This window comes from Leucopleurus acutus (genome assembly GCF_964270905.1).
Source record: "Leucopleurus acutus genome assembly, chromosome: 6".
Classification (NCBI taxonomy): Eukaryota; Metazoa; Chordata; class Mammalia; order Artiodactyla; family Delphinidae; genus Leucopleurus; species Leucopleurus acutus.
In genome coordinates, this window is record NC_139149.1 from 91,770,316 (window position 1) to 91,786,182 (window position 15,867).

The 15,867-nt window shown below is 39.0% G+C and overlaps 1 protein-coding gene across 1 annotated transcript in view; it reads left to right on the plus strand.

The window, feature by feature from the left end:
* MAP2 (microtubule associated protein 2) overlaps window positions 1-15,867 on the plus strand; it is a gene marked incomplete at its 3' end in the record, with an annotated part of 271,023 nt that overhangs the window by 225,964 nt on the left and 29,192 nt on the right. The window contains exons 7-10 of the mRNA XM_082841679.1: window positions 7,994-8,239; window positions 9,953-13,708; window positions 13,904-14,110; window positions 14,284-14,418. Coding sequence (XP_082697805.1) covers window positions 7,994-8,239; window positions 9,953-13,708; window positions 13,904-14,110; window positions 14,284-14,418 — 4,344 coding nt within the window. The remainder of the gene's footprint in view (window positions 1-7,993; window positions 8,240-9,952; window positions 13,709-13,903; window positions 14,111-14,283; window positions 14,419-15,867) is intronic.

Genomic DNA, 15,867 nt, shown 5'->3' on the forward strand with positions numbered 1-15,867 from the left:
TTCTGAACCTGTACTTAAAACCTTCCAAGTGTCAGAGAATCCTCTTAGCCCAGAGAACGGTATGATGTTGACTCCAAAGTCAGCTAGAGGTCACGTAATTTATTCTTCTTACTCTTTTATGGGAGTTGGAGCCGAAAGGGCAGCAGGGTCCTCCCATCCGAGATTGACCCAGTCTGTTTCTGCAGGGTGGTACAGTGGATATAATGAAAATATAAATAAAATATAGAATCACTTTCACATTTTGGTAACTTAGGTGTCACTTTCCAAAGTAACTGTTCCTTCACATTTCGGGATTGTTTTCTTGGAGCCGTTTCAGTATATTTAGGGAAAATGTCAACTTACTTCCTACTGAAAGTAATTGGAAGATATCTTATTTTTAACATTTTTCAAACCAAACCTGTATTTTTATTGAATTATTATTTTTTATTTTTTCAAACGAAAGCATTAACCTATACGAAGGCCTAATGATTTGCTCTTAAAAGGATAACCATATTTTTGAGTTATATAGAAAAAAAGTATGTACTTTATAAACTCTACCTCATTCATTTAAAAGATCAGATATTCTCACCTTAAATATATGAAAGATATGTGATCTAGGCAATCAAACTAGTCCCTCTCTTTTATTTTAAACCGCTCTTAAAGTACATATAACAACTTATTTGTTTTATCAGAAAAAATTAGTGAAAAACCGCATGACAGGATTCAGCTTTTCAATTATTCAAACCAGTTGGTTTGTAAAGACCAAGCCAAAATTCCATTGATATACTACTGCTCATAGTGCACTGGGTGGAAAGAAAGCATGTGGATTTTTTCATCTAGGAGATTTTTTACCCTCCTCAAAACACTCTCAAAGCAACTTTAATCTAAAGGCACAGTGAATGTCACAATTCAATCCTTTTATACAAACGTAAAAGAGTTCTTAAATTGAGTAATTCAATGATTTTGAGGATATACTTACTTTTTATTAATTATCAAACATTTTGAAAGCTGTTCTTTCCCAAAGGGGAAGCATGAAAGCTCTCACTAAAAATAATTTAAGATGTTAATTACTGTCATTTATGAATATCCATTTATTATAACTGATTTAATATTCATAATTCCCAGAATTTGTGCTTATTCTGGGAAACAAAGGGATTTTAATGAAAAAATTAAATAAGTAGCACGCTTAGAAATGAAACCCAGGTACAGTGAACCAATACTGTATTATTTACGATATTTTCAAATTAATCTCCTTTTTCTTTTTGGCCTAACCATAATAGTTGTCATTTGGACTGAACTATTAGAACTTGGAAGCCCGTGCACGAACAGTGGAAACATCTGAAAACAGAACCAGGAATCCTTCTGCCCTCTTAGGTTTGCTCCAAATCCTAGGGTGATGATTTCCTATGTCAATGATTTGGCCACATTATAACTGCTGATCTGAAGCAGCTTCCCTCCATAACATTCTGGGGCAGCAGACACAGAGGGCCAACTGAGGAGTCCTCATCAAAAGCTTGTAGAATGGAAAGGTCTTAGAGACGGTAGGAAACAATGTAAGTGGAGCCAGTTGCCCCAGGGCATGGGGCGGAAGCTGTGATGCCAGGACAGGCAAAATCACTGAGTCACTGATACCCCAAGAGACTCAGTCTCTCATAAAAGTGACTACTCATTTGTACCAAAGGGGACTGACATACCAAGACTGAATTTTATGTGGCAAACTTTACCCAATATAAATTTTCAAATGCTTTTAAAAAAAAAAAAAAGGTTTGTGTGAAAGCCAATTAGGGAAAATGTATTCTTCCACTGAAACCAGGTAAACTTCATTCTTAAAGATTATCATTATGCAAAGAAATTCATATAAAAGTCCAAGGTTCATAAGGCTACCCTGTCCTTTAAAATATCACATTATTAAATGAAACAGACTATTTGGTGGCAGAAGCAGAGACTCCATAAGCACGTGTACTTATAGTAAAAGGAGACATTCAATCCTGGCCTTAAAGAACAAAACTGTTATGAATTCATTTTTCATAAATCTCTCAAGTCTAGCTTTGATGTGTCAAATGAAAGTAAAGAGCAAAGGTACATGACAACTTGTCTGATATACTGAAGACAGAGATGCTAATGTATATGGAATTGAGCATGATACTTGGTGCTTTCGCAAATACCTTCCCATTTAATCCTCCAAGCAACCCACACAGATAATACTCACTTCCACTCTTGCCCAGGATGTCATGGCTAGTAAGCGGCTTATCCAGAATTTAAATCCAAATCTAACTCCCTACAAACAGCCTCACTGCATCCCTAAAGTTGTATGTTATTTAGGCTTTTACTGTGGGACAATGAATGTGAAGTGATCTTCTAATGAGAGTTTGTTGGTTACAAGCCACTGGACTGATTTCCTTTTTATCCAAACCACTCCCATGTAAATAATTCATTCATTTATAATATATTTATAATTATTATGTATTTATAATTCACTCATTTACAATTTATTATGTGTCCCACCTCTATTTGGGTATGAACTGAGACCACCTGCCATACACAGTTCTGTAGCAAACGAGGATCTCTTGTCTTCTAGCATTATCATTGGAAGCCCATGCACTGGTACACTGTCTGAACTTAGCCAGCCATGATCCTCTAAGTGTCACTTGCCTGGCACATCTCTGGGACTTGTAATGTAGATGGACTGCAGGCTCATAGGTCCTAAACAGAGACTTGGAGTGCATACAGCTCACAGTACCCAGACGGGACTGGGTTTTGCCAGACATTCTTTTTTGGCGTTGCCTGGCTAAGGGCCAGACAAATACTACAGAGAAGCTACTTTTCCACTGAAGCACTTAAAGTTTTTGTTGTTTTTGTTGTTCTCTGATTAGTCAAAGTTTTCAGAATAGAAAGTACTGTTTCTTTGAAATATTATAGATCAGAAGCAAGACTCTGGGCTGTTTTCACATTTTGGCACTTGCAAAAAAGAGCAACAAGAAAGAGGAAGCCGAAATCTTCAAAAGGTTAAAACACCCACGGGGTATTGCCTTTAAACTATCAGCTCTCAGCTTTAAATTCTTTAGTTTTGAACTGTAGTCTGCTCTACTTCCCAGCACATGTTGAAAAGCAGAGAGGCAAATATGTCGTTTTCACTAATTGATTGTCCATGCAATCTGTTGAAAGTATTAGAAGTTTTAGGAGGAACTTGTGTCCATAGGGAGTCTACAGCCTCAGGAGTCACTAGAGGAAATATGAATGGCTGGGACTTGTGACAAGCCCAGGACTTAGGACTCAGCCAGCATTGTAGGCCACATCTCAGCCAGTTGTCTGCTCAGCTGAGAAATCATGCTGAGTTGAACTAAGAATATCAAATGTAATTTTAGGTTTCTTCTATCCCATGTTATAATAAGCATCCTGGCTGAGAAAGTTCTGAGCACCCATCCAGAAACAACTTCCATTGAACAATCAGTAAATAATGTGCTCAAAAGATTAAAAGTATTCTCCTTTCAAAATGTTATTTTAGCATCCTTATGATTTCAGGTTCATTTCCAGCTGTCAGCACTCAGTTTGCTGAAAATAAGTTATTGCCCTAAAAATACAGTGCATTTTCAAATTATTGCTGTAATTTTGTCAACTTAAATTTTGATAGAAATAAAAATTATATAGATAGTACAAATTTTGAAAATCACAAAATTCTAAAATGATTTCTCTATATAAGTAAATAAATAGTGATTAGCAAATTTAGTAACCTGCCATGTAGGCCTGAGGTGTAGTGTCTGCACTACATCAGCAGCCAAATATTGTTCTTTGTCATCATCCTTGAGGCTCATTGAAATATGCAAGAATCCAAGTGCTAAGCAAACTGATTGATCTACACTCCTGTAACTAAGGAAGTATATTTAAATAATGCAGATTTCTAAGCCAAGACACAGGAAAGGAGAGAAATGAGAGCAGTTCCTTTGGCATTTCAATGAGAAATATGCAATGAGGTGTTTGAGGTATAAAAACAGTCAGAAGCCAGCAGTGCAAGTGAAACTGCATTGAATAAAATACTGATGAATCTGAAGCCAACTCAGTAGAAATTCTCAGCTAATTGTAATCTCTATTAAGCTTTCAGAAGAGAAGCAGAACACAGGAAAACAACTGTATATTGCTAGGTACTTTCTAAAACTTTCTAATATTTTCACAGTCGTGCAAATGAGAACCAGGGTTTACAAAGATGCCTAGGAGTTTGCATCCAAAGAAAAATCTGTGCCAACTGTGCTCCCCTAAGCAAGACAGGAAAGAAAGATAATGCATTCTAGATTTTTCTTAACAGGACTGAAATTAAAACTTACTTTCTGGTTGAAGTCATTAACTAAAAATTAAATCAACCAAAATGCTAAACATGTGAGCATACTAGATAATTAAGGTTCTACGTCAACAGGACGGATTTCCCCCATAATTGTGCAGGCATCAGTTCCTAACAGCTTTCCTCTTTTTTAACTTATAAATATATTGATAAAAGCATGAGGAAAATTTATGTACTTGAAAGAATTTCTTCTAACAAATGTATTTGTTTGATAGTGCTTTGTTTCTATTCCAGTGTCCTGTTGTTGTTTTAACTTGTTTGAGGGGAATGTAAAGATAATTTCTATTATGCAGTGGGGGTGTCAGAGCATTTGATTCATTTAGATCAATGGCAAGATTACTGAAGGGATAGCTGAAATGCAGCGGCTACTGAAGCATGAGACTTCACTGTCTCCCATCCTCCATCCTGCTCTGCTGCTTCCATGGCCCCGTGTCCTCGTGCAGGTGTCTGTCTCGTCTGTCTGATCTTGTGTCTGTCTTGTCCAGTTCTCCCTGCAGTTTCTTCCTGTGTGTCTGTTTGTTGATGAAGGGGCTGAGGATCAAGTGGGTCCTCTACACAGGTTGCCCAGCCACGAACCTGCCACCAGTGGGGAGAGGCGTAGGCTCCTAGCCCCCTCCACTATCTCGGTGTCTGTGCCTGATGATGACCCTTCCAATTCCGATGGGGAGTACTATGAGAATCCTTTGTTCAGTTCACAGTGGACTACCTCTAGTGTGCTCCCCAGTGTCCCAGTGCAGAGTGCAGAGGCCCACTTAGACCAGGAGAAAGGTGAACCAAGCATGGTCCCCTTTTGCTCCCCCTCCCCTGCCTGCAGCTCTGACCACATGCATCATACTAAGTGTGCCTTCATGTGTGGAGTGGGAGGGACAGGAGCCTGCTTTCTCCATATGAAAGTGAAGTCCCTATATAGCTCAGTCCATCCAAATGCCTCAACAATTTATGTCTAAGAAGCCTTATTTGAGACATGTGAGTACTTCCTTTTTTTTTCACGGCTTCTGAGAAGGAAGCAAAAAAAAGTTCAAATAAAGTATGACTTCTTTCTGCCCCTTGCAAATAAATCAGTGGGGGAAGAATATATTCTCTTACCCAAACCAAAGAACATGAACTTTAATATAATTTTATCCTCTTGGATACGTAATATTTCCAGGACCAGACTTCAATAGAGTTAGGTTTCTTTTTAGTGCTATGTTAATGTGATAACTCTTTAAAAGAGAAAGGTCTGTTTAGGGTAGAATAAATGTTATGGAATGAATTTATTTCTCCAAATCACTTAATCATCTACAGAAACTACAGAGGCTTCCCTAGGTGACCTAAATCTTGCTTCAAATAAGTAGAAGTGAGCTAAAATGAGGGAAACGCTCCAAAGCTTTTGTCATTCCAGTCTCATGAAGGTGGAGACCCTATGTATCGTTGGCTCTGGTGAGGATAAAATAAGTGGGCAGTGGGCTGCAATTTGTCTCATTCTAACAAGGTAGTTTTATAAGGAAAAAAAATAGAGCTCAAGTTTTTTTTTTTTTGCTTAGGTGAAGAAGTTATTTTCAAATGAGGAAAGATAACTTGCTTAAATGAAGAGTTTATTTTTATATGGCACAATATTTAATGTAAGGGCAGAGAGTTCCAAGGCAAGAGCACCAGTGGCTCAGACACTCTGATGGAGAAATATAACCTATATTGAGTACAGCTAAGTGAACTTAAAACAGTTCAGAAAACTATGTGAATTTTTGAATAAAGAACAGGTGTGGAAATAAACATGATTTAGACAAAATGAGAAAATGGAAAGCTAAAAAATTACATGATTTGGAAAACATGTAAATTAAGTTGATAAGATTTCATCCAATAAGGTGCTATATTAAAGCAGCTATATTAAAAGTCTCTTAGCTTTAATCAAAATGTCTAATTCTATGGCATTATAAAAATTGCCTTAATAATGAGTTAGAATCTGAATGCTTAAAATGTTACTGACATAATTAAATTACAACAATGAAAGTTTCTGAGTGCTAAATGTGAGAAAATAGAAGTAGTCTTCTTTTTTTCCCCCTCTAAGGATTTTAATATTTCTCAAAAAATTTCTTTCCATCTGTAGTCTTTCTCATAGGTCCATTTAAACAATGTATAATCGTTTCATAGGAATTTCATAAGAGTCATTCATTTGCAGAACTAGAAAACAGCTTATATATTTCCCTCTGATTTGTTTTTTTTGTATATATAAATTTATATATTTATTATTTTTGGCTGCATTGGGTCTCCGTTGCTGCGTGTAGGCTTTTTCTTGTTGTGGCGAGCGGGGGCTACCTTCTATGCGGTGCGCGGGCTTCTCATTGTGGTGGCTTCTCTTGTGAAGCACGGGCTCTAGGCCTGCAGGCTTCAGTAGTTATGGCTCATGGGCTCAGTAGTTGTGGCCCACGGGCTGTAGAGAGCCCCTTGGCTTGGTAGTTGTGGCTCGCGAGTTCTAGAGATCAGGCTCAGTAGTTGTGGCTCACGGGCTTAGTTGCTCCGCGGCATGTGGGATCTTCCCAGACCAGGGCTCGAACCCGTGTCCCCTGCATCGGCAGGCGGATTCTTAACCACTGCGCCACCAAGGAAGTCCCTCCCTCTAATTTCGTAAGCAATAAAATGGGATTTATTCTACTGACAATTGAAGTGTAAATGAGAAACAAACGAACACGATAATTCATGGCCTTCATAAATTTGTTTTTTACGTTTTAATTGTTAACATTCTTCTGTGTGATATACATCTTTGGGGAGGATATTTTGGCAGTTTTGTTTCCACTCAATTATCTTTCCTTGGTGGTTTTGTTTTGAATTGCAGAAATGAGACTTTATGATATGCACATTTCCTTTCTTCAGTGTCAAAGAGAACTATACAAGAACTATATTACTGCTATTTCAGTGGTTTGAACAATCTGATAACAGTCATGTCCCAGAGGTAGACTTCTCTAAATAGTAGTGAAATTAACTCTTACCTGGACCTTGTTTTTCAAAATATTTTACTTACTTCTTGAAAATTTTTACATACTCCAGTCATATAATGCAATGAAGGTAAAATTAAGTTTGGTAGTGTTTGGCCTTAAAAATACTAAATAAATTATATTTTAAAGAGTTTTGATGGATTTCATGATGAAGCTGATAATAAGGTAGTTGATTGGATATTATTTTGAGACCAGGCTTTTTATTCCCAAAGATCTCTTTAGCGAAGTTTGCGTGTTTTAAATTAAGTAACCAGAAATTCGTATGTAGGGGCTTCCTGCATTGGAGAAAACAGCACATGTCTAACAAATTTAAAGGTTTGTTTCAGCACATCAATGCTTCTATCTTTTCACAACCATCTGTTATCTGGCAGTACCATCTCTTATTTCCAGCCAGCTTTCCACATTGTGTACAACTTACTGCCATTTCCACTGAGGGTAATAGTGCAATAAAACCCTTTCAGCTCTCAAGTTTTAAAATAAAGAGCCTTTTCATGAGACTGTAAAAGGCATCATGATTTGCAGATTATGCATAATAATTTTCCAAGCAATACATAATGTCCATTGCATTAGGATATTAATTTGCACATCCAAATGGTAAAAGAGGTCCTTGTGAGGTCAATATAATCGAGCTGAAAGTGTTCCTTGAATAATATTTCTGTTGTTTCATGTATGTTTCTGTGGTCATGATGTCAACATCTTTTTCCTCCCTAAGAAGAAGAAATGCTAGCGAGTCCAATGGCCGAGGAAGAGAAACCTGCCACTCTTCCTGGGAAAGAGTGTGAGGCTGCCAAGGCCTCAGACCAGCCCAAGGGCCTCAGTGAGGGCCAAGTGGAGTCTAGTGCGGAGGCCCAAATAGCTCCTGAAGAGAGCGCCCCAGCAGGGACCCCACAGGAGAAAAGTATAAAAGAGGTCGCGGAGGTGTCTCCAGAAGTAAAAACCCCTTCCTCTGCCGGGGAAGGTGTGTCTTTCTTAGGATTTGCATGTGTTTTGTTGCAAAAGATAGATCTCTCCAGCAGCTTACCAACCTGATGCCTTTCCAATGCTATTCCATCGCTGGGTCTTCTCATGATCCCAAAACCACTGTTTGAGACTTAACGAGCAGAGAGTGTGGCTTGTGCAGGTGCTGTGTGGCAGCTTGATTTTCCACTGCTGCAGCTGATTCCTGGTTTTACTTTGCCATGATACAATACGCTTTGCAGCCAGGCTGATGACACTATGTGAGCTTTTTTCCGCCCCCGCTCTTCATCTCAAATGTTTGCCAGTCACATTGCTAATACATGTATATTTTTATTTTTATTTTGGGGGACAGCAATTCATATGCTTTTCTTTCAGACTGTAGAGATGGATTTTGGCACATACAGGCTTAAACGGTAGAATCGTTTTTGTTTGCAACCGCAGTGTGCTCTATTTTTTTATGCTTCAGTGAATATGGTTTGGTTTCCTTAAAAGCGCCTGCTGATGCTTCTCATATCATTTCCTTTCCATGGCAGCCAACTCCTTTGATAATCACCATATCTCTTGAGTTTTCATTCATCTAATCTTTATTAGAAAGTTCGTATAGTATTTCTTTTCTATCGTGACAACAAGTATATAAGGTAATAATCATCCATTCACTTGCTCTTCAGGAGATGACTGAGTTTTATTTTCCAGATAATTTCATTTAGCCCTATTCACCACAGTAAAATAACTTTGACCTTAAAATACAATTGAGACTCTAAAGCCTTTTGGATTGGTGAACAAATAAAAATTAAAAAGAGTCATTGAATCTCTGTGAAGCATCTCTAAAGCCAATACTGGTCAGTGCTTCGCCAGTTGGTCACATTCCAGAGAATGAGGTCATGACCGAGGAGAGAAAGAATTTTAATAGTTGACTCTTTAAAATTTTGTTAGTCACATGACTTCCCAGTCTTATCAGTATAATTCAGATTTTCTTACATCTACCATACAGAGTAAGTAATGATTAGGACTGAAGAATTTTGATATGTGATAGAAATTGACTTGTCAATATTTAGGTCATATCATATAAAGTCAGTAGTAATCATTTATTTGTATTACCGAAATTTAATCTCAGATGACTTCTAAAAATTTATTCTAGTAACCTTTCAGTGCCCCCAAAATTGGTCCTGGAACTTGTCAATCCAGTTAACTGAATTTATTTAACACATATAACTATAACTTAATTGTCCTTCTGCCCATGGCCTGCAAATTCACTTACAAATTAGAAAACAAAAGAAAAAGGTCAGTAGAAATCAATTCTTTCCCATATTTAGATCACTATATAGATTCTTTTGTACCTTAATGTAAGTACTTATTCAATATTCTTTAATTTGTAATTTTATCTGTAGAAGGCACATGAAATTTTTTTTCTCCTACAGTATACATCACATACTGTTTAGAGAGACCAAACAAAGGAAAAAAAAGTATTCAAAATATACTCTTTTTACAATTTCTGTACACATTAATTCACAATGGGAGTTCATTTTAGCCATCGTACAAATATATCTCAGTCCTGACATTTTCATATTGATTTTTAAATGAGTAGCATGCTTGCATGTTTCATAGTTTTTCTTTATACCCTACCATTCATTTGCCATTTCAAAATATAATTTTAAGCTTACTGCCTGAAAGCACTTGCCTATTATTTGTTTAAAAATCAACCCAATTACTTCAGGTTTGCTTACAGCCTCGAAGATGGAGTTTCATGATCAACAGGAATTGACTCCCTCTCCAGCCGAGCCATTAGAAAAGGAGGAAAAGGAGTCAGAGGAAGAAAGTAAGCCTGGTGAAGACCTTAAACATGCTGCCTTAGTTTCTCAGCCTGAGACAACTAAAACTTCCCCTGATAAAAAGGACATGCAAGACACAGAAGAAGAAAAAGTACCTCCCACTCTGTTTGGGCATACTCTGGGTGCCAGCCTAGAAGACGCAAAACAGAAGACAGAACCGAGCCTAGTGGTACCTGGTATTGGCCTTCCCGCAGAGCCCTCAGCTGCAAAAGAGCAAAAGGACTGGTTCATCCAAATGCCAATGGAAGCAAAAAAGGACGAGTGGGGTTTAGTTGCTCCAGTATCTCCTGGCCCCCTAACACCCATGAAGGAAAAAGACGTACTTGAGGACATCCCAAAATGGGAAGGGAAACAATTTGATTCTCCCATGCCAAGTCCCTTTCAGGGTGGAAGCTTCACTCTTCCTTTTGATGTCACAAAGAATGACATTGTTGCAGCAGCATCACCCTTTGCCCCCGCCCTATTACAGCCAGATGACAAAAAATCTTTGGAAGAAACTGGTAGCCCAGCAACTGCCAAAGATAGTTCTAAAGTTGAAGAGCCCCATATGGATCAACCTGACAAAATGGCAGAAGCACCAGCCTCAGAGGCAGTTACATCACCCAAAGATGCTCACATTTCGATTGTGGAAGACTATGTTCCGGAGAAAGGTTTAGGAGGAGAGAAAGGGGCAATAAAGCAAGAGAGTGTGCAGATAAAAGAGACTCCCACCTTCAGGGAACAGGAATCCATGCTTACTGAAAAGGAACCTCACCTAAAGCTTGAAGAACAAACAACCATTTCTGACGAAGAAGCTGTGTCAAAAGAGAGTGAAGCCCCAAAATTGACAGACGAAGAAACAGGTGTAATTCAGCCCTCCACAGAGCACACTTACTCCAAAGAAGAACCGAAAGGCCAGGAGCTTCCCACAGATATATTAAAACAGGACTCATTCCCTGTAAGTTTGGAGCAAGCAGTTACCGATTCAGCCGTGACCTCTAAGACACCAGAAAAAGTCATGACTGAACCAGCTGCACTAAGTGAAAAGAGTGCCACCCAGGAGCTTTTTGAAGAAAAAGTTGCTGACAAAGATAATGTTGAAGGAGTTGGAGCTGTAACATCAGCTGAGCTTGACATGCCATTTTATGAAGATAAGTCAGGAATGTCCAAGTACTTTGAAACATCTGCCTTGAAAGAAGAAGTGACAAAAAGTGTCCAGCCAGGCAGTGATTACTATGAACTGAGTGACACAAGAGAAGGTGCCCAAGAGTCTTTTGATACCGTATCTTCCATGTATAAAAACGGCGACAAGGCACTTACGGCAGAGAAAGACTCCCAGCCCAGTGCTGTAGCGCAAGAAGGAGGCTACAGCACTCTTGCACAGAGTTATCCATCTGACTTACCTGAAGAACCCATTTCTCCTCAAGAAAGAATGTTCACTATTGATCCAAAAGTGTATGGGGAGAAAAGGGATCTCCACAGTAAGAATAAGGATGATTTGACACTGAGCAGGAGTTTAGGACTTGGTGGTAGGTCTGCAATAGAGCAAAGAAGCATGTCAATCAATTTGCCCATGTCTTGCCTGGATTCCATAGCCCTTGGATTTAACTTTGGTCGGGGGCATGATCTTTCTCCCCTTGCCTCTGATATTCTAACCAACACTAGTGGAAGTATGGACGAAGGAGATGATTACCTTCCGGCCACGACACCTGCAGTGGACAAAGCCCCTTGCTTCCCAACAGAAAGCAAAGAAGAAAAAGAACAGATAAAGGGGGAAAAAGCTACTGGAGAGGAAAACACCCAAGTCGAGCCATCGTGTGAGTCACCTTTCCTAGCCAAAGATTATTACAAAAATGGTACTGTCATGGCACCTGACCTGCCTGAGATGCTAGACCTGGCAGGCACAAGGTCAAGATTAGCTTCCATGAGTGCAGATGCTGAGGTTGCCAGGAGAAAATCAGTCCCATCAGAGACTGTGGTGGAGGAGAGTAGTACTGGCTTCCTCCCCGTCACTGATGAAAACCACGTCATTGTTAAAACTGACAGTCAGCTCGAAGACCTGGGCTACTGTGTGTTCAATAAATACACAGTCCCACTCCCATCACCTGTTCAAGACAGTGAGAATTTATCTGGGGAGAGTGGTTCCTTTTATGAAGGCACTGATGATAAAGCACGAAGAGATTTGGTCACGGATCTTTCATTGATTGAAGTCAAACTGGCAGCTGCTGGAAGAGTCAAAGATGAACTCAGTGCTGAGAAAGAAGCATCCCCGCCTATCTCTGGTGACAAATCAGGACTGAGTAGGGAGTTTGATCAGGAGAAGAAAGCGAATGATAAGCTGGATACTTTACTAGAAAAAAGTGAAGAACATGCCGATTCCAAAGAACATGCCAAGGAAACAGAAGAGGCTGGTGATAAAGTTGAAACTTTTGGATTAGGAGTAACCCATGAGCAAGCTTCAGCCAAAGAACTGACAGTCTCAAAAGATGCATCACCTCTCGTGGCTGAGAAAGCAGAGAAAGGTCTTAGTTCCGTGCCAGAGGTAGCTGAAGTAGAACCATCCCAAAAAGCTGAACCAGAGCTGGATTTTGCTGCAAAGAAAGCTGACCAGGGTCAGTTAGATGTTAAAATCAGTGACTTTGGACAGATGGCCTCAGGGCTACACATAGATGCTGGAAAGGCAGCAGAGCTTAAACTCAAGGCTGCCCAGGACCTCGCCCCCTCATCCACAGCAGCTCAGGAGGCCGATGCGTTTATGGGTGTTGAGTCTGGCCACGTGAAAGAAGGCACAAAAGTTAGTGAAACAGAAGTCAAGGAGAAGGTGGCCAAGCCTGACCTGGTGCACCAGGAGGCTGTAGACAAAGAGGAGTCCTATGAGTCCAGCGGCGAGCATGAAAGCCTCACCATGGAGTCCTTGAAAGCTGATGAGGGCAGGAAGGAAATTTCCCCAGAATCCTCTCTAATTCAAGACGAGATTGCCGTCAAATTGTCTGTGGAAATACCCTGTGCACCTGCTGTTTCAGAGGCTGATTTAGCCGCAGATGAGAGAGCTGACGTCCAGATGGAACTTATTCAGCTGCCAAAAGAAGAAAACAAGGAGACCCCAGATATATCTATCACGCCCTCTGATGTTACAGAACCATTGCCTGAAGCCACTGGAGCTGAACCAGCAGAGGCTGAGAATGAGGAAGAAGAGATAGAAGCCCGGGGAGATTATGATAAACTCCTCTTCCGCTCAGACACCCTTCAGATTACTGACCTGGGTGTCCCAGGTGTCAGGGAGGAATTTGTGGAGACCTGCCCTGGTGAACACAAGGGAGTGATTGAGTCCGTTGTAACCATCGAGGATGATTTCATCACTGTCGTGCAAACCACAACTGATGAAGGGGAGTCGGGTTCCCACAGTGTGCGTTTTGCAGCCTTAGAGCAGCCTGAGGTAGAAAGGAGACCATCCCCCCGTGCTGAAGAAGAGCTTGAAGTAGAAGAGGCAGCTGAAGCCCAGGCTGAACCCAAGGATGGCTCCCCAGAAGCTCCGGCTTCCCCTGAGAGAGAAGAGGTTGGACTCTCAGAATATAAGACAGAAACCTATGACGATTACAAAGACGAGACCACCATTGATGACTCCATCATGGACGCTGACAGCCTCTGGGTGGACACTCAAGGTGTGCATTATCTTTTTAAATTTTCTACTCCCAAATAAAATCCAGTAACCTAGTGGAATTTTTTTTTCATTTTTAAACATTTTAAAATGACCCTTTATCTCTTGATTTTGCATTTTTTAAATAGATGAAGCATTTTGTACATTTGTTACTAATGTTTTCGTTGTTGTTGTTGTCATGGTTTGCTTTGATCCACAGATGATGATAGGAGCATCATGACAGAACAGTTAGAAACTATTCCTAAAGAGGAGAAAGCTGAAAAGGAAGCTCGGAGACCATCTCTTGAGAAACATAGAAAAGAAAAGCCTTTTAAAACCGGGAGAGGCAGAATTTCCACTCCTGAAAGAAAAATAGCTAAAAAGGAACCTAGCACAGTCTCCAGAGATGAAGTGAGAAGGAAAAAAGGTTCATTTAACAATCACTTCTTTAAAAAATGTTTTTGAAGTAATTCATTATTACTCTTTTGTAGAAGAAACTGCCTAACCATGGTAACTAATTATTGATGAAATTTCATTCGGTTTTGCTCCAAGTGTTTACTTTTTCCTGATGGTATGCTTTTTGTGTTTTCTTATTCATAGCAGTTTATAAGAAGGCTGAACTTGCTAAAAAAACAGAAGTTCAGGCCCACTCTCCCTCCAGGAAATTCATTTTAAAACCTGCTATCAAATATACTAGACCAACTCATCTCTCCTGTGTTAAGCGGAAAACGACAGGTGACTGTTCAATTCTGCAATGTGGCTGGCAAACATGGACGTGTATTTTTTTTATCTCATTACTGTAGCAGCTTCGTTTTGTTTTTCTTCCAAGAATCTCAGCAGTCATGAACAATTTCGCTATTAAGTGTCTTGTATCATTATTCTTTTTTTTTTTCCCTCCCTGCAGAAGAGGTCATGACCATCTGTTTCTTTGTCATGCTCAGACTTAACAGTGATTGTATCTTGGCATTGTGCTCTAGTGTCACGTTCTGGGGATTCCTATTTTCATTCTGTGTTTTTGGTTAGACGATGGCGATGAATATAACCGTGGTATGCATTCTCATTATTTTGCTTATTTATCTCCCTCATGCTTAAAAACCCATATGTATTTGTCCTATTTTCTCTATTGTTATTGCCAAATCTGTTACTGATGTTGATGAATTTACTGAGAACCACCAAGAATGCATAGTGATTTTGAGATGGAAAATGAAAAGCAAATCTGGGGTGAAATTGTGGTTGAAAAATTACTTTGCTTTTGGATGAAAGAAAAAAATGGAAAAGTAAATTGTCTGGTATTCCCACCAGATTTTATTTTTCATATCCAAAATTAGCCAGGCTTTCTGGTGATACTACATTTCTTAGCTGACATTTTGTCCTTGGGATTTTCTTAAATGTGTTGAATCCAAACTGCTAAATTCCCCTACATAACGTAGTATTCAAAAATTTAATAACTTTAAAATTTAATAAACCCCTTCCCTCCCAAAATCTTAGAATTTAGGTTTATTTCTATTTTCCTACCTTCTTATTGTTCTGTCTTCTTCAGATATACTTGTTTTTTGCTGTTTAAAAAAGTAGTGGAATGAAGGAGTGAACCATGTTACAAACCATCACAAAAGACCATACATAATATCTATAATGTAAACTCTATTCCTAAATTTCAGTGCAAAGTATTTATTTTAAATGTATAATTATATTAGGATACTCTTCATTTAGAATGTATTTTATTTTATCATTGATTAAATGGCACACTTGCAGTCTACAAAAGAAGGCATCAGAGTTCTTAAGTCAGAAAGGAATGTTTCCCAATCCATTATACATTAGAAGTGCCTTTATATGAATCTTTGGGTGGCTTTAAAGGGTTAGGAGCAGCATTAACCCTTGTAAGAAAAAAAATCAAGGTTGATGGTTTCATGATAGCCACTAAAAATTTCAAGTATTTTTCATTTGTGTTCTTCATATAGGAACTATCTCATGAGCATCCTTCAAGAACTAGTATGTAAGGCAGGATTTGAAAGTAGAAGACATAATTATACACACACCTTGATGATGAAGGTTTATTAGAATGAGGGGTTCCTCTAAGTTAAGACTTAGGAATTAACATGACATCTCTAAATCTTATAGTGCATCTTACTTAGTACATTTTCATTAAACTTGGAATTTTTCTTCTAGTTAGAAAAATGCTTGCAC